The sequence below is a fragment of the Cibotium barometz genome, chromosome 18, assembly GCF_041138505.1.
Source record: "Cibotium barometz isolate CiBa-2024 chromosome 18, ASM4113850v1, whole genome shotgun sequence".
NCBI lineage: Eukaryota > Viridiplantae > Streptophyta > Polypodiopsida > Cyatheales > Cibotiaceae > Cibotium > Cibotium barometz.
Window position 1 is genome coordinate 21,914,677 of NC_141063.1, and position 27,054 is coordinate 21,941,730.

Consider the following 27,054-nt stretch of genomic DNA (forward strand, 5'->3'; position numbering starts at 1 on the left):
TTTTCTTCAAGTGTGCCACCACCATAAAGTAGGGATATTATTGTTTTGTGTCATGCCAAAACCTTTTATATGTTTTTGCATAGCCCATTCCTTTTTGGTTAATAGATTATGACTTGGCTAATATTTAAGACCCCTTGCCTCCCAGCATGAGAACCATACGTGCCACTCTAGCTTATTGTGAGAATGTGTGCTTCTCCTCTTCTTCCATGTCCCTTCATAACTCTTAACTTACCCCACCATAATGGTTAATCAAGGTTTTGCTTTATTTTATACTTGCAATAGTTATTGCTTGGATCATATTGGACATTTTCAAATTCAAGAGAGTCACTTAGAAGTTATGTAGGCTTAACTCCTTTATTTATGGAGTAATTATAACCATGTACTCTTTTATGAACTATAATGAAGATATCGATTTTGTAAATTAATGTTTTATTTGCACCATATTTTACTTTCATGTATCAAAGGTTTTAAATAAGGATGGCAGGCTTGGCAAGGCTAAAGAACCACCATTGAGGCATTTCAAAGAAAACATTCAAACTTCTTGCAGTGATTCACATGCAATAATTGGGAAGAATGTGTAGAGAACAAGTTCCTTAGAGAATGATATGCTATTAGTAGATAATGACTATAATCAAAGATAAGCAAGGAAAAGTTAAAGGCTATGGAAGCTCTAGAATTTTTGTAATACACGAACATGTAGTAAGGTGTAGTTCTTGTGTGAGTATGAAAAGAATGCAAAACATGAGATACCTTTGGTCATACTCCACTCGAGTTGCATGTGGCACACAACTCAAGTGGATCATGATACCAAAAGGTATCTAATGTGGCATCCTCCACTAGAGTTGCATGTGACACACAACTCAAGTGGAGCATGATATCAAAGGTATCTAATGTTTAACATGCCGATTCCTTATTTGCTAACATAACTTCTCCTTATTCTCTTGTTTCATAGCATTTTACTTCTTCCTTTTGATCTTGATGGCAACTAGTACCCAATTGCAAAGCTACACATGTAAAAAAGCCTTCTAGCACATAACTTGGAGTACATACCAACAGTATGCTATGTTTATTAGCAAGTTAGATTCCTTTGTAGCTCAAGACGAGAAGTTCTCCTTATAAAAATTCTAAATCTTGCCTAGCCTTGAAGCTTTCTCTTATAATAGCAAGTACACAGTCGCAAATGTGTCGCCCGCCCCCTCCCCCCCCTTTTTGCTATGTGTATATCTGGTGCACACACATACTCACTTGTGTAAAAGGCCATAGGAAGGCCACCATCTATGGCTCTTTATAGACTCCCTATGAGGGATGGGGAGTGGAGAAATGGACGGGGACCATGTTTTATAAGTATGTATAGAGATTCTAAACCTTACATAACCTTAAAGCTTTCTTTGATGGTAGTAAGTACTGTTGCATATGTGTTTTTCCCCCTTTTTATGTGTGCGCACACATCTACTCGCTTGCATAGGTAAAAGGCCATAATAAGGCCACTATCTATGGCTCTTTACAAACTCCCAGGGAGTTGCTTGTGTTTTATAAGTATGTAAATATAAATGTAAAGGCCCTACAAGCTATGATAACCATGTTTTTTTTTTGGAAGTAGATATATATTTATAATATTAACACTGAAAGTTCTTTACAAACCAGTTAAAAGGGGCCCAGGGCCAGAACGTAGTCTTGGTTATTTACATTGCAGTTCAACAGATTACAAAGCATGTTCCACCTATACTCTTCCCAAACAAAGGAAGATTGGCTCCAAGATACATGATACCCAAGTTGCATACATGCTATCATCATTGTTTCAGTAGTGCATCCTTTTGGGGGCAGCTTCTCCAAGATTTGCTTTCCTGTCCACACCTTCACCCCACTGGTCTAGTCCCTAGGGGCTTCTCTATTTATTTTTAAATTTCAGCGACTACTAGAAGGGAGCAAAGTACTTCGTGAGGACCCCTCGTATCCTCTACAAAGCGAGGGCAAGGTAACTATCGAGTGTCAACCGTTCTCTATTTATGATGACCGTGTTTTATAAGTATGTAAATATAAAGGCCCTACAGGCTATGATAACCGTGTTTTATAAGTATGTAAATGTTAAGGCTATGATAACTATTTAAAACCTTGGGATATTTTGGTTGCGTACTGCTCCACGTGGCATAAGCCGAAGCGAGGCTTGTTGGGCCGAGCCTCAAAGTGTGGATCAAAAAGTCAAAAAGCGAGATTAAGCAGTAAAAGTTTATTAAAGTACTAATCATGGATTAAGGATGGCATTCTTTTCCACGTGAATGAATTTCCTGTCATTTGTCACCTTCGCTATCAAGCCTGCTACGAGCAGCTGTTCATGCTGCCTGCCCATTAGGTTCCTGCCTCTACTACCCTTCTGTAACCCTAATTTTTGTTTTCATTTCCATGGATTTCTCCCCCACCCAACACACATACATTTCTGAAACCCTAGTTTCTCCTCCTGTCCGCCATGCTACACCGTGATCGCTACCGAAACCCTTATTTCGACATCTGCAGTCAGGGCTTCCTTCCGCATCCTTGTCTCCATCTGATCCTGTTCAAGCTGCTGCATGATCATTCTAACCCTAGTTCCTGAGTCCCTAACCCTAATGTCTGAAGCTCTAACCCTAATGTTCTGAAACCCTAAATTTTGGCCTTTTACAGGCATGTCTATGAATGCATTTCTCTCCTTCCTGCGTGCATCCCCTCCCTTTCTTTGATTTTGTCCACAATCACTTAGCTTCGACGTTGGTCTGCCTGCCTTTTGCCTTGTTTGAGCTGAAACAGCTTTCCTCCTAATGACCGATGATTCCAGACCACCCGATTTCTGTCCATGGGACCCCGGCCAAGCATGCAAGACAGGGAATGGTGCTTGCCTCCCTCCGCGCAAGAGGTTACTGGCTGGCTTGAAGCAGAACGGGTGGCTTTCGTCGTCCGTTACCTATGCCGCGGCTTGGGAGAGCTGCATCGGAGCTCCATGTGCAGGTTTCATGGAGGAGCTTAAGCTGGAGGTGGACCTTGAGGGGGCCAAGGTGGAGTGCAATGGAGACAATTTCCTGGTTGAGTCTACCATTATTCCAGGTGAGAGCAATGCATTAGAAAGTTCTGATTCCGGTAAAAGCAAGAGAGCATCCAAACGGCAAAAATGCCTTTCTGTGTTAGCCGATTGCCATAGCTCTGCCAAGAAGTTGCAGCCAGATGATCCCAAATCATGCCCTGCAGGTAAAATCCGGAAGAAATCCAGAGGCAACAAGGTTGTCTTGTCCTCTATTATGGCCTCAAAGGTTACCCACGGGGAGAAGGAAACTGTTTCTTCTCACAGAGAGATGGTAGATGCTGCTAAAGCCGCAGCAGCCATGGCTGCAAAAAACGCTGCAGAGGCAAAAGCCATAGCGGCAGACAAGGCCGCTGCAGCAGCTAAGGCTGCTGCAGTTGCCAAGGCTGCCCTTGAAGCCATAGCCATAGCAGCCTGTGAGGAGGTATTTGAACCTCAACTTAAATCCATTCAGAGGCACGTTCATGCTTCTAAGAAACAGAAGAGGAAAGGGAATGAGCTGAAGCAAGAACTTCAACCCAAGACAAGGCTCTCGTTACCACCTCCCCTTATAGGTGACAGTGCTCTTGCTTCTTCTGAAAAAGAGAAGAGCAAGGATGGTGAGCTGAAGCAGGTTGTTCAAATCTCTACAGTTGCTTCCCCATTGCCTCCCCCTGTAGACGATGAGGAATTGGCCCGCAGATTACATCGCGCCATGAACAGCTCACCAAGAATTTCCCGCAATCTAGCCGCTTTGGAGTGCTGGAAGAAGGATGTAACATCTCCACCTTCAACTCAAAGCCATTTTCGAGGTAAGCACCAGCGAGCACGGGGATGCAGTTCACCCATGGAGAAGAAGCAAGCAAAAAAGAAAAAAATGAAGGTTTCAAGAAACAGTAGTGCAAGGGGGGATGTGAAATTAAAGTCTATGAGTGCGATTAATGAGACTCTCAATCTGCTTCAAGGGCTAGGACCTTCCCAACACCATGTTTTGGATGGCATAGTGTCATGTTGTGCTGCCTCTCATGATCCCAGGGATAATAAGCCCCTTATAGAGGATACCCCTGCGCCTTTAAATGCTAATCATGTGATTGCACCATTGACTAAATGTATTGAAGAGGATTATACCCATGATGTTGATAGCAGCAGCAAATCCAATCCAGCAGCAAAGAGTGAGAGTGTGTATTCTAACAACCAAATTCATGAAGACGGGGCTGTAAAAGCCATGGGAATGGATAAAGTGCACCTAAGTGTAATTGAGAGTGCAGTAACAGTAAAAGAGGCAAATTTGAGTGGTGCTAGAATTGCCAATAAGAAAAAAAAGGGGAAAATCTTGCTTGCTGCATGTGCCAATAGCATACAGGTCTTGCCTAATAGAAGGGACAGCACTGGCATCAATAAGGTGTCGCGTAAGCTGGCTATGTCACCAAATGCTGCTGCAGAGCTCACAGGGTCACAACTCGAGACAGTGGTGTGCGATAAGCTGGTAGACATAGATGACAATGAGGCCAAGGTAAATTCTTTAAGCTTAGGTTCTTACACTCAAGTGATCGAAGAAGGGGTAAAAGAAAGCTCAGCAATCAAAGCGAATAAAAAAGGCACGTATCTTGGTGGTTCAAGCAAGGCCACCCCTGAAAGTTTCCCACTTTCCACACATGGAGAAAGGCAAACACGGCATCAGAAGATTCTAAGGGGACTGTCAAATGGATTGCCTACAGCGAATCAAACTTTTGGAGGCAGTATGAGTCTATCTTCATACGTGCCATCCCCAACTGTGTCATGAATCACTACACCTACATGTGTGCAGGTATGATCCAACAGCTGAATCCAAAGCTTTAGGATGTGCTTTGAGAAGCATTTTGTTTTACAAAAATAAAACTTTCTGTTCGGTAAGTCGGCGGGTAGTAGCTCAAGCTATCAGTAATTGTCTATTTCAGTGATGCTATGTACTGATCGTTAAGATGCTCAAGACTTTTCTAAGGAATTCAGAGCATGGAAAAGAACTTAAGTTCACATTGTGTGTTGCATAGCAATGGAAGCAGGCCGGGGACCCACAATGCTTTGAGCTTCTGGAGCAAACTAGTTGAGGTAAGTCATTCAAAGTTAGGCAATGGAAGCAAGTCCTTGACTCATAAGTGGCTGAAACTGTGTGGCCGTTCTTGAAAGTGACTGTCGCTACTAGTTAGCCTCCTGGGCGGCTTGGAAATGACTGGAATACACATGCTTGACCTGTCCAAACAGCTTGCATTGCTGTCTGCCTGAAGTCTGCCCTGCATATTGGTTTCCATGCTTTGGCAGTGTGTGAGCACGCCTAGAAACATGTGATTGTGTGATGTATAATCCGCTAGTGGCAGACGTTGCCTGCCAGAGGGCAGCTTGCTTTTCTTTTCTCTTTTCAAGAAAGGATCCTTCTACACGTCTGCTTCTGGGTGGACTACAACCCTCCGAGGAGGTAGAATGTACAAAGCAAACTCCTCCATGGCTGGCCGCCTCAAAGGGAGACAACATTGGGGTGGGGGCACAATAGAGGCCTATTGTGATATTGCCGTCCCCAGGGGTGAGGCAGGGACCCGGGCTATAAATGCAAAAAAAGTGGAAACAAAGGGAGCAACACACACACATGTAACAAGCAAGCAGAGATGGAGAGAAGCACAAAGCAGATTGATGAGAATAAGTGAAGTGACATGATAAGGTCACTTACACGCTCGGGGAAAAAACCTTCTAAGGAGGGAAAAAGTGACCCAGCCCATTATTAGCCTATGTCCACACATCACTACCATATAAATGGCTATGCTTGCAAGATATGCCGGGCTGCCATGTTGATAATTACTGAAGTGCAAGGCACTCCCTGTCCTCCTTGTATAAAAGTACTGGTCCCACCTGTGTGAAGGAGAGCATGGAAGGCTGTCCAGCCAGCCTGTAACCCTAAAACGCAGGTCATCAAGAAGGCCATCTCTGGAGCAAAAAGCGCACATTACATAGGTGGCCTACAGCAGAAAGAAAATACAGCATACAGACCGGCCCCAGAGAGCTGCAACAAAAATATATATAGAGAGAAAACACAGCCCCAAAGGTGCCCCGAATCAGCCCCAAAACAGAGGTTCCATTCAGCCCAAAACAGTCCCCAAGGTGTCTCTGTTCACTGTTTAGTGGACAGGCAGTAAATCAATCTTGTACTGCATTTACATCTTGCAATACACAAGTAAATACACTTGGCAACAAGTAGAGGCCCTTGAGAGGGGTTGGGACCCAATCGGGTGTATTGTGTGCTATCTCTATCTCTTTACCTCTCCTTTATCATTTCTGCAAATTTCAGCAAGCACTTTAAGCATTCTCTTCTCTATTCCATTGAAAGAATACTTCTGCAGGAGTCGCATATCACAGTAAACTTGTGTACCCTTAAGGGCAGCCTGCTTATCCAAGAAGGTCTGTTTGCTAGTAATATTGTCATGTGCAAGACATGCACTAGCTGAGCTCAGAGCTAATCCTGAGGAGAGCAACGAGATAAAGACAGATCAAGACTAGAGTTTAAGAGCATGAGTTGCTGTTTTGGCAGGGATTTATCTGATGGAAGATGTGGTGTTGCTGTCGGCCAGAATATAAGAGACTTGAAGAACCTGTTGGCTGCATGATTCACATGGATTTGGACCTGGACCTGGCCAACCAGCAGTCAGCCAGTACATCAGGGTATTTCCAGCCTATAAAAGGCAAAGTTTGCTCATTGTTTTGAGCATTCGGCCCTTGCTTGACTGGGTCATAGAATAGGATCTTAGACTAGGTTTTCTACCTTTTCAAGAAGGCAGCCTATGGCTGTATGTACCTTTTTGTACATTATGAATATACTGAATACTCAGCTATCTCTCTCTCTCTTCTCTCTCTTTTGCTTGCGTTTTGCATCAGCATGTTCCCAGATGGTGTTTAGGGCTGAAAGAAGATTCCCAGAGCGGCACACTAGGAAAGGCTTTCAGGCAACGGTTCTAGGGGAGGTTGATCCTCCAAGGGGTGGAGTGAGAGTGCCAGACTCATTTCTCAGGAAAGAAGATCAGAGATAGTGTTCAGGGATAGGGCAGGCACGGAATGGGGACTGGATGGAACATATGCATAGTTCGTTATTAGAGTTGGAGGCCGGGTTTTCAGTGAAAAGGTTGCCAGAGTATGAAGGATGACAGAGGGACTCCGGGAATATAGAATGGGATGATGATGTCATCCAAGAAACATGTTGGAATCCTGTCATCAAGTTTAGCAAAGGGGGATGTCATGTGCAAGACATGCACTAGCTAAGCTTAGAGCTAATCTTGAAGAGAAACCAGATAAAAACAGATTAAGACTAGAGTTTAGGAGCATGAGTTGCTGTTTTGGTAGGGATTTATCTAATGGAAGATGTGGTGTTGCTGTCAGCTAGAATATAAGAGACTTGAAGAACCTGTCGGCGGTCGCATGAATCGCATGGATTTGGACCTTGATGACCAGTAAGTTGGCCAGTCCATCAGGGTATTTCCATCCTATAAAAGGCAAAGTTTGCTCATTGTTTTGACCATTCAATCCTTGCTTGGCTGGGTCATAGAATAGGATCTTAGACTAGGTTTTCTAATGGTCTATCATCCTGTGGATGCATATAAAGGCTTGTTGGGACGCTTGCCTTTGCGCTTAAATCACACTTTTTTGGAGCATGAAGTTTTTGATGTTTATATGCGTTAGTTGATACGACATTTCTGCACAAGAGTGTCCATGGCTGATTATCATGCTTGGCCAGTGTTCCTTAACAACACTTGGGAATTAGCGCGGCATTATGGTCTTGCTAATGCCTCTATACAAAAACAGCATGTGGCTCTTCTTGAGTCGCTTTTAAAGGGCTTGTAGGCGTTCATGTTTACTGACTCTATGGATGCTGAAGTTGTGGATGCCATAGAATGGCTGAAAAAGGAGCTATCTAGGGTGCAGGAAGCACAATATGTTCGCTTTAAACTACTTGCACGTCTTGATGCTTTGCGGGATGCTAACTGTCAATCTCATCGCTTCTATGATAAGTTGCATTAAAAACATATGCGTGAGAATATTGTTAGGCTGATGGATGCCCAAGGTAACCTTGTTACTCAACCTTCTGAGGTTATTCAGCATTGCATCAGGTTTTATGAAGATTTGCTTGCCCCTCGAGAGCATCTCTTGCCGGCTGTCCTGGCTGCAAGGGAGTCATTGTTTGCTGAAGTACGATATCAAGTTGACCCTGATGTGGCGGTTCAGCTTGATGCTCCTGTTACTCAAGGGGAAGTGGAAGCTGTTCTCTCCAAACTTCCCATGGGAAAGAGCCCTGGTTGGGATGGTTTGACAAATGAGTTTTTCCGAAAATATGTTGATCAGCTTGCAGAGCCTTTGACGCTTATTTGTCAAAGGGTTTGGGATGAGGGATATATGCCTGCCGATTGGAAGTTGGGCATATTCGTTTGTTGCCCAAAGTCCCTTCGCCTACTTCTTTGGCTCAATGGCGCCCGATCTCACTTATGGGTATTATGTATAAAATCTTTACAAAGATTTTTACCAATCGCTTTGCAGAAGGTGCTTCCTACTCTTATTCATCCATATCAATATGGATTTGTGCATGGCAGGAATATTTTGCATAATATTCTTAATGTTCAAATTGGAGTGGATTATGCCAAGGCAAAGAAGCAAGAGATTGTGATGGTGCAGCTGGATCTTGAAAAAGCTTTTGATCATGTCAGCTGGTCTTTCCTTTCTTAGTTAATGACAGCCATGGGCTTTGGTCCCAAACTGGCTAATTTGGTGCATTTACTTGGCTCTGGCTCTATCACGCGGATTATGCTCAATGGAGGACTTTCGGATGGTATTTCTCTCACCCGTTCTCTCCGGCAGGGCTGTCCTCTTAGCCCTCTTTTCTTTGCCATTGCCACTCATCCTATGTTATCTCGCCTAGATGCTATGGCATCGCATGGTGAAGTGGTTGGTTTGCATCTCCCTCATGGCAAGCAATTGGTTGCTCAAGCCCTTGCGGATGACACTTTTATGTTTCTCAGGGCCGAAAAAGCCAATATAGATCGAGCAATGGAAGCTTGGAATAATTTTGCATTGGCTTCTGGGCTGAAAATAAATTCAACAAAATCAGCCCTCATTGTATGCACGGAATTTGATCTTGAGGCATTAGGGTGGCAAGGCCGTGTGGTGCATACAGGAGACATTGTTCTTCATCTTGGGTATCCGGTGGGTGTGGATGTGGACCCCCAAGCACTTCTTGCTTGGATTTCTGCTCGGATCTCGGATAAATTTGTGTATTGGAAAGCTCAAGGGTGGCCTATGCACGTGAGGGTTAAGGTAGCTCAGGTTATTATGCTTAGCATGATTTCCTATTTTTTGCCTTTGCTACCTTGGACGCACAAATCTCTTCTCCGTTTGGTTGCTCCCATTCGGTTTATGCTTTGGAAGAGGCAAGGAAATATTATGGGTCAAACATGATAGCTTGGAATCACATTACGACGCCCAAAAGAACGGGTGGGGCGGCTTTACTGGATGTCCGCTTGCATATGGTGGCGCGTAGGTGGGCGCTTTTTCAAGATATGTGTTTGCAGGAGCAGCCTTGGGTATTCATGACTCGTGACTTGATTGAGTTGGAGGGATTGTCACATGGACGGACACGTATGCAGGCTTCATGGTGGGACATTGTGAATGCGGCTCATCCTGTCCTTATTCGCTCATCTCACATTTTATCGCATATTCTCCTTTCTTGGCATGAAGTTCTACTATTGGCTCGGTGGGATCATGGTCATGAAAGACTACTTTTGAACTCTTTGCAGTTCGAAACATTTGTGGAGTCGCGTGTCATTGTTTGGCCAGACAGAGATGCTTCACGCATACGACTCAACCGCATGGTCAGGTTAGGCTTGGTTAGAATCCGAGATGCTGTGATACCTGGTCGTGACAGGCCATATTCATTTCGTCGTATTCGGCAGCACTTTAAGGTTCCTCCGACATTTCAGCCACTATGGGTTGACATCATGCATGCAGTTGAGCCTTTTACTCCATTACCTCGGCCATCTGCAGATCAGCCTTGGCTTGATTGGGCACTATGTAAATCTGGTGACTTGATATCACTTTCAGCTAACCAGGTCTATCATAAGCTCGTATCAGAGAAAGATTGGGTTTCAGCCAAGGCCAATAAGGTGTGGGGATTGCGCAAGTCTAAATCATGGTGGCAGAAAACTCTTATGCGTGGTTGGCAGTCTAAACTCCCTTACCAAGGTAAGGTTTTCATTTGGAGGATGTTGGTGGGAGGGTTACCTACTCAAGATTAGCTCAGCCGTCGTAAAATTACATTGGCCTCTTGCTTCTTCTGCACGACATGCACTGAAACAGTTATGCATCTGTTCATGAGTTGTCGAGTGGCCTGTCAGATTTGGTCTTTTGTCTCTCGCGTTTGGGAGGCAGTAGAGAGGTCTACCGTTTCGGCTCATCAGTGGATATTTGGGATTTGTCCTCAAGTCATTACTTCGGACAATCACCTTGTGATATTCCATTTCCTTAGATGGACAGGACTTTGGCATATTTGGACTACACGGAATGGGTTCATCTTTGATTCCTTGTCTGGAATACATGGGCACATTCTACGTATCCGTGGTTTGCTGCTTTGGCAGTTTTCTTCTCTTCTCTCAGCCCAGCTACTGGATGCAGATGTTATTTCGTTATGGTCTACGGGGGGTTGTGGTGGTGGTTGCCATGTACTAATATGCTAACAACATAGTGGATAATGGCGAATAGGTGTGGGTAAAGGCGGCAATGCTATCATTAAGCTGGGCAACATGTAGATGGACAAGCGGGATAGCAACCCAACTAGGAACGGGATACGGGTAGATTAGAGTTACGAGCAGGCATGGCAGGTTAGGGTTAGGGTTTGGTATGATGTGAGCTGGTTAGAGTTACATGCAGGCAGGGCGGGTTTGGGTTTTATATATATATATATATATAGAGAGAGAGAGAGAGAGAGAGAGAGAGAGAGAGAGAGAGAGAGAGAGAGAGAGAGAGAGAGATTAATGTCTACAAAAGACCCCAAGGGTCTATGAGACCAAAAGTGATACAATGGTAGCATGGATATACCGAGCTATGGAAAACTCAAAAAAGAAAACATCTACCACTAGTGTATGTACATGTAAGCAGCAGATGATCCTGTGTAGAGTGAGATATGTCATGATCAGCTAATGACGATACCCTCCTTGGCTAGAAGTGATTTGATGGTGGAGGGAATGTTAGGTCTCTGAGATGGGTGCATGTCATATTAGTAGAGAATCTGAAAGAAAGAGCATCACAGGTTGTGGGCCCAAAGCACAAACTGTAGAAGGCTGGAAACAGCTGATTATTGCTGAAAATGAGCACGAGGGAAGCCCGTAGGTGCTTACAAGCATAAGAGACTGTTGCTACAGCCAATGACCTCTAGTAGTAGCTATGCAAGAATGAGATGAAAAGTGAGGGGAAGGGTGAGCACCCTTATATATCCCTCCAGAGAACTGGTCGGCCAGCTACAGCAAGCCAACGGCTGTCCAGTAGCATGAAATGCTATAAAATGCCTAAAAAATGGTAAAAAATGCCTCAATAATATCTCCCAAATACGCCAATGCAGGGTCTCATAAAATGACCAGTACAAGCATGAAAAGGTGTATGTAGACCCTCTAGAGATGATATATTCCAACACGTCCTCTTCAGCACCAGCGAGGCAGTCCAAGACCAGCACACTGAAGTAACACCTCCAAAGTAGCTCTCGGAAGTGGTTTGGTGAAGAGATCAGCCACATTGTCCTTGGTAGAATAGTAGGCCAGTTGAAGAAGTCCCAACTCGATCCACTCACGTACAAAATGATAATGCACTTCAATATGCTTGGATTGTTCCCGTATCATAGGATTTTGAGCTAGAGCAATAGCACTCTGAGAATCCGAGAAGATGGTAACTAGGGAAGTGTCGGCACGGCACGGCACAGCACAAATGCTCCAAAATCTGATGAATCCAAAGTGCCTCAGTGGAGGAGAGAAGATAAGATTGGTAGTCAGCCTTGGTGGAAGAAGTAGAAACAATCCTCTGCTTTTGAGACTTCCAAGAAACCAATCCAGTACCAAGCATGAAGCAATATTCAAATGTAGACCTTCGAGTATCAATGCAGCCTTCCCAATCAGAATCTGTGAAACCAACCAAATCAGTACCATTGGAATAGGTGATGCCATAATATGAAGTACCTCGAAGATAACGAAGAGCTCTCAAGGCTGCCTGCCAATGAGACCTTTGAGCGGTGATGGGAACTGGCTGAGAACACTCATAGCATAGGAGATATTTGGATGGGTGTTGGCTAGGTAAAGCAATGAGCCAACAATCTGCCGGTACTCTGTGGAATCCACCAAGGGTGTATCATTCTCCTTGGATAACTTGGCATTGGGATCCATGGGACAAGAGAGAGGTGTACGGTTTGACAACCGGTATCCTTTGGATCTCAGATTGTAGCCTGTGAGGATCATTATCTTTGACTTCGGTGCGAGTGTGGTCCTCTTTTGATCTGGGACATGCACATAAGCAACACAACCGAAAACATGTAGATGAGAAATAGAAAACTTGTGTCCTAAAAAAACCTCCTCCGGAGTCATCCCCTCAACCGCTTTTGTTAGAGAGCGAGTAAGGTAGCCACAGCCTCACCCCAGAAAGCAGGAGGGAGACCTGCTGAAACCGATCCCGTCAAGTGGGAAAGACTCCGTTGGACACCCACACGCTTAATAGCACAACTTTAAAACCACAAATTTGAAATGGACAACTTAAAACAACTTGAAATTTAAATGAAATGAAATGGAAAGATGGACACCAGCACTGGGGCCGGAACGGGCCGACCCCCCCTCAATATATGATATATTTATTGGGAGTATTTAATAAATACAATGCTCCATGGGTTCCAAGAACCAGATAATGTCCATGTACATATGAAAACAGTACCAAACAAATAGGCTCGAATTTCGATGTAGAAGCTCGAAGCAGAACAACCACTAGTGTGGTCCAATCTCTACGGTCCTGTGCTTTCACTGGACTCCGCGGAGAGCGCCTCACTGGTGTTCCGAGACCACGCACAAACAGGCGCTCTCGTACTAACGCCTGGCTCTCCTGATCTCAGCACCTTTGGACCGAGGTTCGCCAATATAGCTTGGACAACCCGGCACCGAACGGGTGTTGGCCGAGTGGGATGAATCCTTTATCAGATTTAAACATAAAATACTTTACTCAAATCTGAAAATCACTTACTTGTAGATGGTTGATAGAAAACCAATACTTGTGGTGTTTGTGTAGAATATGAAGCCACCGTTGTTGAAGTAACAGTTGCCTCGTGTAGAACCATCAAGACAAACACCACCACAAAGGGTACAGCCGCCTGCTGTGAGAGAAGAAGCATCCACTTGCAAGGGAGGTGATGCCTGGCTGCAGCGTGGAGGAAGGAAGATGGCGTGGAGGTGCAGCCGATTGTATCCTTCTGTTGATAGTAGCTACTGTGCAGAGGAGGAGAAGGAGAGGTTGCACAACCTGCTTGTTATGGCCGCCTGCAGAGGAAAAGGCAGCCGCCTCTGGCCTGTACAGCAGCTCAACCTATCGGAGGTGACAGCTGGTAGAAGATGGGTAGTCTGCAGATAACTTCAACGTGGAGGTGAGGACAGCGCAGTCTGCTGAAATTCAGCCGCCTGTGGGAGCAGCTGCAGCGCTTCAGAGTCGCCTCCAAGGGTTAGGCGCAGCAGAACATCCGCCTGGTAGGAGAGGGAGAAACAGTCGCCTGTATGGGTGGTGAAGCAGCCGCCAGGTGCTGTAGACGAAAGAGCCGCCAGCGAAGGTGATCGCCGGTTGATGAATTCAACGCCAGATAGAAGCGATGGTTTTTTTTTCACGCTTGAAGGAGGGAGTTAAATAAAATTAAAGTGAAGTTTTACTTTGTGATACCCACGTTTGCATGTGGGTGGGGAGTTTGGGTAGGTGCCCATGCCCACCCCCACACTCACTTAAAGTGGGGCTCCCTACCTTGGCCCCTAAGTGGGTGCCCACTTTTAAATAAATGTGAACACCTAACCTTATAAATTAAAGGGTTAGAATATAAAACATTAAAACAACAAGTGCGACATACTTACCACCTGTTCACATGCACCAAAACTCGTCAGAATACAGGGCAGACTTCACGACTCACTGGCAGGCGTCCCCGCTCAGTAAGTAACACGTCAAGCAGGCAAACACACAAATACATGTCATGCGAAAACAGTTTCAAACATGCAAAATATGTGTGCATGTGCAAATAGTAACATGGACATATCTCCCGTTCATGGAACAAGTACAAAATATCTGTTGGCACAAAACTGGCACGACATAAAAATATAAAAATCTGGTCTTCCTATGGAGTGACAGTCCCATAGGTAAGACACAGTTCCAGGCACGAGTTTCCCTATGGTGTGACAATCCCATAGGCAAAACACGGCACGAATACTGGCTCTTCCATGGCGTGACAGTCCCATGGGTCGAACACAGTCCAGGTCATACACAGGTGGCACTGGTCTGGCTCCCGTCCATACGACACCATCCTGCTAACACACGGGTGGCACCAGTCTGGCTCCCGTCCATGTCAGCAAAATACTGGCCTCTTCACACGAGACACCGGCCTGGCCTCAAGTGAACGAGACGCAAAAACTGGAGATGGACCAAATGGTCGGCCAATTGGTGACATCCCCCCGGGCTTCTAAAGAGTTGACCTCAACTGAAAAGCCTCAAGATATGCCTGCAACAATTGCGGATAATCTGCAAAATAATCCTCATTCACCCACTTGGCATCAATAGGCAAATAATTCTTAAACTTCACAAGGTATCTCCTGGAAAGCTTTCCTGCAGGTAGCTTTCTCTCCTTGTGAAAAACAATCTGTTCTGGCTGGAGGATCTCCTCAAGCTCTTCAATCTCTGGCGGATCTTCTGTGACAGGCTCATCAGGATCTGGCCCCACATATTTCCGAAATAGACTCACATGAAAAGCATTGTGAATCTTCCAATGACTAGGTAAAGCAAGCCTGTAGGACACTTCATTGATCTTCTGAATCACCTTGAAGGGTCCATAATAGCGAGGAGAAAGCTTAGGATATGATCCTTCTCGACCTGGCCTCTTCCGAAGCCTAGCCTTCTCAAATTTCAGCAATACCCAATCACCTTCTTTGACTTCCATGTCCCTTCTATGCTTGTCAGCAGCCATTTTATGCTTATCCTGAGATCTTGCAATGGCTGTCGGCACCTGACCAAAGGCAACATCCAAGTCACGAACATATTCATCAGCTGCAAAAATCTCATCCTTTGTACGAAGGATGGGTGGCAAGACCACTCTGCCATAAATAATCTCAAACGGAGCCTTTCCTGTGGAAGCATGGATCGTATTGTTGTAGGCAAACTCAACAAGTGGAAGATACTTCTCCCATGTACTCTTTTGATCTGCCACATAACATTTCAACAAATCCAACACGGCTGAGTTTGCAGCTTCACTTTGGCCATCCGTTTGGGGATGATAAGCTGATGAAAACTCAAGCTTAGTACCCATATTATCAAATAAAGCCCTCCAAAATAGGCTTGTAGTCCTGGGATCTCTATCCCCAACAATGGATGTAGGCATACCATGATGCTTGAAAATATTAGCAAGAAAAAGCTTTACCATATGATCAGCTTTAATGGTTTTCTTGACGGGCAAGAAGTGAGCTTGCTTGCTAAACCTGTCCACAATAGTCCAAATAGCATCATTCCCATGCTGGGATCGAGGCAAATCCATAATAAAATCCATCGTGATACTGTCCCAAGGTTGCGAGGGAATAGGCAATGGCTGAAGCAAACCTGGAGGCTTTTGCCTATCAAATTTCACCTTTTGGCAAGTGATACATGCACGCACATAAGCCTCAATGTCTTTACGCATGCTTGGCCAAAAGAAATACCTCTGAATCATGCGAGTAGTAGGCATAATACCTCTATGACCTGCATATGGTGGAGCGTGACATTCGTCCATAACCTTTGGACGCAAATCCTTCACCACACACAGGCAATTATCCTTCATGAGATAGCCCTCATTGATAACATAAGAGGCATGTGAATGACCAGCCATCAAATCAGTCCATATATGGCAAAAATCATCATGCAAATGATACAAATCTCTCATAGCAGATAGATCTCCATGAGAGGCCACTGAGACTGCAGCAATATAAGGCCTCCTAGATAGTGCATCGGCCACCACATTTTTCTTTCCTGGGGTATGCACAATCTGAAAATGAAACATGGAAAGAAAATTTGCCATTCTCATCTGCTTCTCTGAAAGCTTGGTTTGAGATAGAAAGTATCTCAAGCTTTGATGATCTGTCTTGACTACAAATTCAGCCCCAAGAAGGTAGTGTTTCCAAATCTTTAAGGCGTGAATTACAGCCAAGAGCTCTTTCTCATAGATATCCATATGAAGCTCAGCATCATGCAAACGACGGCTCTCGTATGCAACTGCATGCCCTTCTTGATTTAGGACAGCTCCTATGCAATCACCACAAGCATCACATTCAACCACGAATGACTTGTGTAAATCAGGAACAATCAATACTGGACCACATATAATAGCATGCTTGAGCTGCAAGAAAGCATCCTGTTCCTTTGAAGTCCATTTGAAAGTAGTTTTCTTCTTCGTGAGATCATGTAGAGGAGTGGCAATCATGGCGAAATGCCTTATGAAACGCCTGTAATACGAACATAATCCCAGAAAACTACGTACTTGATGTACGTTTTGCAATTCGGGCCAATTCCGAATAGTCTCTATCTTTGCAGGATCCATTGTAACTCCATCCTTGGATACTATATGTCCCAGATAATGAATCTCTGAAAGGAAAAACTCACTTTTCTTGGCATTGACGAAAAGTTTATGCTTCCGCAACTCTTCGAACACTATGACCAAATGAGTTCTGTGTTCCTGCTCATTCTTGGAGAAAACCAAGATATCATCAAAGAAGACTCCTGTAAACTTGCGATGGGGTCGGAATATCCTATCCATCATACGATTAAAAGTAGCAGGAGCATTGGTGAGACCAAAAGGCATTACCAAGAATTCATATAATCCGAAGGCTGTCCTGAATGCAGTCTTATGGACATCTTGTGGCACCACGCGTATCTGGTGATAACCACTCTTTAAATCAAGTCTGCTAAAACAAGCCGAACCATCAAGCTTATCCAAGATATCATCAATACGTGGAATAGGAAATCTGTTCTTGATGGTAAGCTTGTTCAAAGCTCTATAGTCTACACACATACGGAATGATCCGTCCTTCTTTTGAACAAGAAGCACAGGAGAGCAGTAAGGTGAGGAACTGGGCTGAACCAAACCTTTCTCTAAAAGCTCGTTTACCTGCTTCATAATTTCTTCTTGTTGTGCAGCACTCACTCGGTATGCGGGTTTGTTAGGTGGAGAACTTCCTGGCACAAGATCTATGCGGTGATCTTCAGGCCTTTGGGGAGGTAATTCACCTGGCAACGAGTCAGCAAAACATTCGTTGAATGCATTCAGAAAATTCAGCCTATCATTAGACATAGCATCCACATTTTGATGATTTGGCACAAGACTATCACGCACAAAAACCAAGTACGTTGAAAGACTCTTTTTCATTGCTTTATTAATTTGGATGTGTGATACAAGTGGTTTGGAATCCCCTTCTTTGCCAGCATCAATAAAATGCATGCGGCCTTTATGCATAAAAGAAATCATATTAGACTTGTAGTCTTTGCGGGGCTCAAGCCTATGGTGCCACGGCTTGCCCAACAATACATCACATCCATTCAGAGGAGCAACTAGGAAATGCTCATTATCAAGGTAGCCCTGGATATGGATACACAACTTCCCAATCAAAGGGGTAACCTGCACCTCTTTACCAATAAATGCAGCTTCGGCTTCAATCTGAGGTCCCATGTTTTCAACCTCAATACCCAATGCAGCTGCCATTTGCATAGAGATGAAATTGTCAGTTGCACAGTCATCAAACATAAAGAGTGCGGGCTGATCCTTGATTTGCCCCCAAGCCTTGCAAACCATACGCTCTTTTGCATCATGACCTGTATTTCCTTGCACATCAGGAACTGCATGTACATTAGCTTTGGTGTGCTTGTCCTCGTGCTTTGATTTGCGATCTGGGCATTGCCGAAACATGTGGTCTTTGCTACCACAAGAAAAGCATTTTCCATCCTTGGCATATTGCTCTCTTTGCTCCGGGGTTAATCCAAATTTGTTCTTCCTTGGGCCCTGTTCTTTTGATGTGTTATTTTCAGCTTTACCACCCTTGTAAGGCTCCCGGAAGTTCTTTTTAGGTGGCTGTCCACCCTTTTGCTGATTTGGGACAGCCTTGTCCTTCCCCTTGGAACCTCCTTGATCCTGTTTAATCTTGAGTATCAATTGCTCTGTAGCAAGAGCAGAAGCTGTGAGTTGTTGCAACGTATGTTTTGGGTGCAATTCAATACCCGATCTATATGCTGGTTGTAGTCCAGAACGAAACTTCCTCTTTCTTTCATCCTCTGTGATTTGCATGAAGGGAGTCACTTCCAGCAACACTTTCCAGAATTTGTTAACATACTGTTGCACACTCTCATTATCTTTTTGTTCCAGCCTATCCCACTTTTGAGTGAGAGTTTGCTCCGCATTGGGTGGCAAGAACTGAGCATAAAATCTATCTTTGAATTCCTTCCAAGTGGAGATGGGATCCTTGGTGATCTTTTCAGTGATCCACCAATGGGCAGCAATCCCTTTCAAAAACATGCTAGCATGGCGCACCTTTGACTTTTCTGTGAAATCCTCATCGCTGAAAGCAATGTCGAACTGTGCCACAAATGTGTAACATGCGGAAGCTCTGGGTAGTCTTCTTTCAGCCCTAAACACTCTTGGAAACCTTCTGATGCAAAAACGCACCATCTGATGCAAAAACGCAAGTAGAGAGAGAGTAGAGAGAGAGAGTGAGAAGTCCTGGAAATTCAGTATATACTATGGTACAAAAAGGGTACATATCTTGCAGCCCTTGGCTGCCTTCTTGAAAAAGTGGTAAAACACCCAAAATTCTGCCCTAGACTAGGACCCTACTGATCCAAACCCCTAGTGGGCTGAATGAATAAAACAAGGAGCAAGGAGCCCTATTTATAGCCCTTGGAGTATGTGGGAAACTGGCCGACTGCTGGTCGGCCAGTTGCAAGTTCATAAAAATCTATTAAATGCAGCCGACTAGATGTTCTTGATGCGCCTGCTGCCCACACTTTGCTGACTTCAGCCGACAGCTCTTCTGGCAGCCAGCATCCTTTTTCTTGCAGCCGACAGCCCTTTGATCCATGCTTTGCTCCAAGTCCTGCTCCATGTCCATCTTCTACTGGTTCATGGTCTTTATCTGTTTGCCTCTTCTGGATCTAGCCCTGCAAATGTCCATGGCATCTGCTGTGATGCACATGACATCCCCCTCTGCTAAACTTGATGACGGGAATCCAACCTGCTCTTGGATGACTGTCATCATCCCAATCCTGTCCCGAAGTCCCTCTGTCATCATCCATCCCTGGCAAACCTTTTTCTCTGAAAACCCGGCCTGTTCTCCAAACCACTCTGTCTCTGATGAAGATCTATGCATCTGGTCTTCCTCTAGTCCACAATCCATTCCTGCCCTGACTCTGAACACCGTCTTGGTCTTCATTCCTGGAACTGAGTCTGGCACTCTCACATCACCCTTGGAGGATCAACCTCCCTTGGGACCGTTACATGAGAACCTATCTGGCTCACGGAACTGCCATCCCCATCTGGCACTGTGGAACACCACCAACTAACCTCCTGGGAGTTCTTCCCGATCTGTGTTCTCGCCTTGGGCTTCGAATCCGTGTACTTTCCTGTACCTTGGACCTGTACACCATCATATGGGACTGAATCAGTGTTTAGCTTTGCTGAGCCTGATGCTCTGATACCAATGTAACATGCGGAAGCTCTGGGTAGTCTTCTTTCAGCCCTAAACACTCTTGGAAACCTTCTGATGCAAAAACGCACCATCTGATGCAAAAACGCAGGTAGAGAGAGAGTAGAGAGAGAGAGTGAGAAGTCCTGGAAATTCAGTATATACTATGGTGCAAAAAGGGTACATATCTTGCAGCCCTTGGCTGCCTTCTTGAAAAAGTGGTAAAACACCCAAAATTCTGCCCTAGACTAGGACCCTACTGATCCAAACCCCTAGTGGGCTGAATGAATAAAACAAGGAGCAAGGAGCCCTATTTATAGCCCTTGGAGTATGTGGGAAACTGGCCGACTTCTGGTCGGCCAGTTGCAAGTTCATAAAAATCTATTAAATGCAGCCGACTAGATGTTCTTGATGCGCCTGCTGCCCACACTTTGCTGACTTCAGCCGACAGCTCTTCTGGCAGCCAGCATCCTTTTTCTTGCAGCCGACAGCCCTTTGATCCATGCTTTGCTCCAAGTCCTGCTCCATGTCCATCTTCTACTGGTTCATGGTCTTTATCTGTTTGCCTTTTCTGGATCTAGCCCTGCAAATGTCCATGGCATCTGCTGTGATGCACATATGATACCAATGTAACATGCGGAAGCTCTGGGTAGTCTTCTTTCAGCCCTGAACACTCTTGGAAACCTTCTGATGCAAAAACGCACCATCTGATGCAAAAACACAGGTAGAGAGAGAGTAGAGAGAGAGAGTGAGAAGTCCTGGAAATTCAGTATATACTATGGTACAAAAAGGGTACATATCTTGCAGCCCTTGGCTGCCTTCTTGAAAAAGTGGTAAAACACCCAAAATTCTGCCCTAGACTAGGACCCTACTGATCCAAACCCCTAGTGGGCTGAATGAATAAAACAAGGAGCAAGGAGCCCTATTTATAGCCCTTGGAGTATGTGGGAAACTGGCCGACTGCTGGTCGGCCAGTTGCAAGTTCATAAAAATCTATTAAATGCAGCCGACTAGATGTTCTTGATGCGCCTGCTGCCCACACTTTGCTGACTTCAGCCGACAGCTCTTCTGGCAGCCAGCATCCTTTTTCTTGCAGCCGACAGCCCTTTGATCCATGCTTTGCTCCAAGTCCTGCTCCATGTCCATCTTCTACTGGTTCATGGTCTTTATCTGTTTGCCTCTTCTGGATCTAGCCCTGCAAATGTCCATGGCATCTGCTGTGATGCACATGACAAAATGTTAACACCTTAGAAGCATCATGTTCACCATGAAAGACATCAAATTTGACAGATTTATCACCTGCTTTGAATTCCTTGAGCTTCCTGGCATGAGGCTCATGGTCTTCTCTTTTTCTTTTTCCCTTATCCAACGGGGCAGCCCTATCTGCATGGGCTCCATGGGCCGTCATAGAAGCGTCATGGGGCACGGTGGCATGTGCTCCACGAACTCGAAACTCAGATGCATGTGACTTACCTGCATATGGCATTGTCTCTCCATGAGACAACTCAGAAGGCAAAATTTTTCTGGAAGTAGACCTGTCACCATGAGATACATGTCTTGCATGCATGTGACTTTCATGCCCTCCATGAGCACTGGCATACATATATCTGTCAGGCTTAGTGCCTTGGGGAGAAGATGTATGTCGAGAGGTGACGGTCACCTCTTCCTTTTGCATAAAAGATTTCAGCCTCTGGGATGCGGGATCTCCATGCTTCAAACGAGGTGGATTTCTGAATTTCAGCTCTCCGTCATCCCCCTCTTTGATATCACCTTTGCGAAGGAGATAGGCAAGTGCCAACTCCCTTGGTTTCTTGCCCGCTTCACGAGCCATTGATTCAAAAGTTACATCAACCATAGCATCAGCCTTCCTGGCTTCAATAGCACTTTGTAGATGGGGATCTTCATGTAAAAACTTTAATTCTTGCTCTTGAGCCTGCAAAAGTTTTCTCATATGTTCCATTTCAGCCCTCATAGCATCAGGCTCTTGTTCAAGCATAACTGTCTTTCCTGGAGACAGTTGACCCTTGGATTCACTATCCATAACCCTTTCAAGGGGCTTGTGTCTACCTCGCAGGGCATCAGACCCACGAGAAGCACTAGATGGACCCCTCGAATTTGGTACTTCCAAAGGGTTGCCTTGGCTGTCCATTGTGTTTTAAGTTTGCTAAAAGCGGGATGTCCAGTACACAGGTTCGTTTCCCCACTAGGAAGAGGGAAACAACCGTGCTCTGATACCAATGAAACCGATCCCATCAAGTGGGAAAGACTCCGTTGGACACCCACACGCTTAATAGCACAACTTTAAAACCACAAATTTGAAATGGACAACTTAAAACAACTTGAAATTTAAATGAAATGAAATGGAAAGATGGACACCAGCACTGGGGCCGGAACGGGCCGACCCCCCCTCAATATATGATATATTTATTGGGAGTATTTAATAAATACAATGCTCCATGGGTTCCAAGAACCAGATAATGTCCATGTACATATGAAAACAGTACCAAACAAATAGGCTCGAATTTCGATGTAGAAGCTCGAAGCAGAACAACCACTAGTGTGGTCCAATCTCTACGGTCCTGTGCTTTCACTGGACTCCGCGGAGAGCGCCTCACTGGTGTTCCGAGACCACGCACAAACAGGCGCTCTCGTACTAACGCCTGGCTCTCCCGATCTCAGCACCTTTGGACCGAGGTTCGCCAATATAGCTTGGACAACCCGGCACCGAACGGGTGTTGGCCGAGTGGGATGAATCCTTTATCAGATTTAAACATAAAATACTTTACTCAAATCTGAAAATCACTTACTTGTGGATGGTTGATAGAAAACCAATACTTGTGGTGTTTGTGTAGAATATGAAGCCACCCTTGTTGAAGTAACAGTTGCCTCGTGTAGAACCATCAAGACAAACACCACCACAAAGGGTACAGCCGCCTGCTGTGAGAGAAGAAGCATCCACTTGCAAGGGAGGTGATGCCTGGCTGCAGCGTGGAGGAAGGAAGATGGCGTGGAGGTGCAGCCGATTGTATCCTTCTGTTGATAGTAGCTACTGTGCAGAGGAGGAGAAGGAGAGGTTGCACAACCTGCTTGTTATGGCCGCCTGCAGAGGAAAAGGCAGCCGCCTTTGGCCTGTACAGCAGCTCAACCTATCGGAGGTGACAGCTGGTAGAAGATGGGTAGTCTGCAGATAACTTCAACGTGGAGGTGAGGATAGCGCAGTCTGTTGAAATTCAGCCGCCTGTGGGAGCAGCTGCAGCGCTTCAGAGTCGCCTCCAAGGGTTAGGCGCAGCAGAACATCCGCCTGGTAGGAGAGGGAGAAACAGTCGCCTGTATGGGTGGTGAAGCAACCGCCAGGTGCTGTAGACGAAAGAGCCGCCAGCGAAGGTGATCTCCGGATGATGAATTCAACGCCAGATAGAAGCGATGGTTTTTTTTTCACGCTTGAAGGAGGGAGTTAAATAAAATTAAAGTGAAGTTTTACTTTGTGATACCCACGTTTGCATGTGGGTGGGGAGTTTGGGTAGGTGCCCATGCCCACCCCCACACTCACTTAAAGTGGGGCTCCCTACCTTGGCCCCTAAGTGGGTGCCCACTTTTAAATAAATGTGAACACCTAACCTTATAAATTAAAGGGTTAGAATATAAAACATTAAAACAACAAGTGCGACATACTTACCACCTGTTCACATGCACCAAAACTCGTCAGAATACAGGGCAGACTTCACGACTCACTGGCAGGCGTCCCCGCTCAGTAAGTAACACGTCAAGCAGGCAAACACACAAATACATGTCATGCGAAAACAGTTTCAAACATGCAAAATATGTGTGCATGTGCAAATAGTAACATGGACATATCTCCCGTTCATGGAACAAGTACAAAATATCTGTCGGCACAAAACTGGCACGACATAAAAACATAAAAATCTGGTCTTCCTATGGAGTGACAGTCCCATAGGTAAGACACAGTTCCAGGCACGAGTTTCCCTATGGTGTGACAGTCCCATAGGCAAAACACGGCACGAATACTGGCTCTTCCATGGCGTGACAGTCCCATGGGTCGAACACAGTCCAGGTCATACACGGGTGGCACTGGTCTGGCTCCCGTCCATACGACACCATCCTGCTAACACACGGGTGGCACCAGTCTGGCTCCCGTCCATGTCAGCAAAATACTGGCCTCTTCACACGAGACACCGGCCTGGCCTCAAGTGAACGAGACGCAAAAACTGGAGATGGACCAAATGGTCAGCCAATTGGTGACACCTGCATGATGCAACAAAGAATGAGCCATCTCTTTACGGTCTGGTTCTTCCGTTCCACAACTCCATTTTGCTCAGGAGTGTAAGGAATTGTGGTCTGACGGTGAATGCCCTCCTTTGATGCAAGGAAGTTATCAAACGGTGTAAACTCGCCACCATTATCGGTCTTGAGAAAAGAAACTATACTGCCAGATTAATTTTCCACCATTGTGATCCAAGGCCTGAAACTGGCAAAAGCATCTAACTTTTGAGCCAGAAAACATACCCAGACTTTGCGAGTGAAATCATCCACAAGAAGAAAATATGGAGTCCCTCCAAGAGACTCAACCTCCACGGGTCCAACAAGATCTGCATGTATAAGCTCCAGTCTTCGGGTTGCTCGATGAGTGGCCTCCTTTGGAAACGTGTCTGGATGATGCTTGCCCATCATGCAGGATGAGCAAATGTGTAAAGAGACCTGAGCTTAGGTAGTCCGTTGACAACCTACCGAGAATGGAACTTCTGTAAGGGAGCAATGGGTACATGACCGAAGCGAAAATGCCACAGTGAAGTATCTGCCTCAGAAACCAAAGCCATCAAGGGGGAGAAAAGCTGATGAATATGTGAGTCAGTGCGAAGGATCTGGGAAGAAAAGTTGGTGATCTTGTAGAGACCCCCTTCATGGACTCCATTGGCAACAATCGAGAGAGTCTTCTTGTCGATCACTTCAATGACCTCATCATCAAAGTACACACGAAGTCCCTTCTGAGAAACTTTGTCAAGTGCATCCCGCACTTGGATGCCACATAGACATTTCTGTACAGAAGGTGCAGGACCTGGGATAGTGAACTGGTCCCATGTGAGCCCAGTCCGGGACGAGTCAGCCAGGTGTCCATCTCAGTTGTCCGAGGTCAGGTGTGCATTGTCTTGCACATGAGTCCAAGGTCACATGTGCACTGTCCTCCTGCACATGAAACGGTGCCAGTCCGCGCTGTGAGTCTCCCTCTAGAATGATGTCAGTGGTTTTGTGTATCTGGTATGGTACCGGATACCAGATCACTGAGTAGATTATGTTTAGGACACGGGGCCAGCCCATAGGGCTACCCCGGAGCTTAGTATGGGCATGGGAATGGTGTGAAACCATCCCCATGTGGGCCAGTACGGCCCAGGCTGGACCCACCAGCCATGGAAGGGCTGTAGGACAGTCCTCAGGCAAGAATAAGGCTATTTTCAGGAGGTTACAGCCTTCATAGGGCTGTAGGGCAAGTATGGGGCAGCCCATACAGGCTGCCCAGCCCATGGATTGTGGGCAAAGGCTATGCCCAGCCTTCTAGAAGCAAGCGCCTGCCTCCCCAGCTTGCTAGGGGAAAAACGCAGCATTTATTGGGATTTATTTGAGCATTTAATGCTGATTTTGCTCAGTCGTGGGAATATGATGCTGGCCGCCTGCTCTTATACTGGCCGACTGCCCCTTAAGGGTAGTATAAATAGGAGAGGTCCACAATCCCATCATTCATCTCAGTATTCACCCAGAGCTCAAGACAATCAAGGGCCAGACAAGCCAAGGAGATTGCTAAGCAAAGGGGTGGATTTCTGAAGGTCAAGGGCAGGGATTTCCCAGCCAAGAAAAGGTCAAGAATTCTGTATTTGTTTTCAGATTTACATCATTCTAACAAAGCAAATACACCATCCGTGGTGGGGGCCCTATAGAGGGTAATTGGGACCCAATACTGTGTCCTCTCCATCTCCCCCTTCTCTCTCTATTTTTCTGCACATCTCCTTTCAGTTTGTGGGTTAATTTCCGTCGCGAAAAGAGTGCTGATTTCTGAGTTTTGAAGTACCGATCCTTCTTCGAAGCTTCCGCATACTACAGTGGTATCAGAGCTTACTTCAAGGACAAAGATTCAGCAAAGAAAACCAGAATTTTTTCTCGCTTGTGTGGTTGGTTTTTAGACGCCGGTGGACTACCCCTTTCGGGGTGACTCCTATCCCTCGAAGGACGGTTGGTTTTTAGCCTCCGGAAGTCTCCCACACAGATAGTGGATGGTCAGATTGCATTCCGGAAAGGAATTGCATTTTCTTGCTATGGCGAGCTTCGGCGACGAGAGAGAACCAGAACCATGGGACCAGAGTGCACCAGGCAGCCCAGCTAGGGCACTCGGCTTGATTGTCACAGACATGTTCCAGCAGATGATGCGAGCACTCGCAGAACAGACAGCCAAGTTGGATGAGCAGAAGGCGCGGATCTTGGCTCTGGAGGAGCGTACCTGCCCTCCAGCGTCGCGTTTTCCATCTCCTCCTCCCTCTCCTTCCGTATCCCAGATACCAGATCCTCGTCACAGGGACCCTCTCGTGGGGTCACAGCCGCAGCGAAGCTCCTTGCTTGAGTTGCAGATGCGTGCATTGGAGATCCGACAACGAGAAGACGACGCCATGCGACGCATGGAACACGAGCATTACCTCAGAGCTTTGGACGCCAGATTAACACTGGCGGCGCCCTCGAATCATTTTCTCGAGAAAATGAATTTTAGTAAGTATAATGGTAAACTCGATCCCACAACTCTTTATTCATGGTTACATCAATTTGAAGCTTACTTTGCCGCAGTGAGAAAAACAGATACTGACAGAGTGATCTTAGCCAGCTGGTACTTGGAAGGTGAGGCCATTCCTTGGTGGACTCAGTGTGGCAGCTTATGTGTGGGACGAGTTCGTCCGCAACCTTAAGCCACTACCTTGAGCGACTCGAAGACGAGTTCAGGGGAGCGCGTTAGAACGCGCAACCAGTCCTTCAGTTTGCCAATAAAATTTTGACTTTGTG

General features: G+C 45.7%; 1 protein-coding gene across 6 annotated transcripts in view; it reads left to right on the forward strand.

Annotated features, from left to right (window-relative positions):
* Positions 1-2,287: 2,287 nt before the first annotated feature.
* The window catches only part of LOC147629072 (uncharacterized), a 47,641-nt gene continuing 22,874 nt past the window's right edge, over positions 2,288-27,054 (forward strand). For 3 of the 6 annotated variants that reach the window (XM_086812318.1, XM_086812317.1, XM_086812316.1), the window contains exon 1: positions 2,288-4,835. In XM_086812318.1, the coding sequence (XP_086668444.1) occupies positions 2,793-4,811 (2,019 nt within the window). In that variant the 5' untranslated portion in view covers positions 2,288-2,792 and the 3' untranslated portion in view covers positions 4,812-4,835. Of the gene's footprint in view, positions 4,836-4,965; positions 5,117-27,054 lie in introns of all 6 variants that reach the window. The other 3 variants (XR_015267882.1, XR_015267883.1, XM_086812319.1) reach the window with 3 other exon arrangements.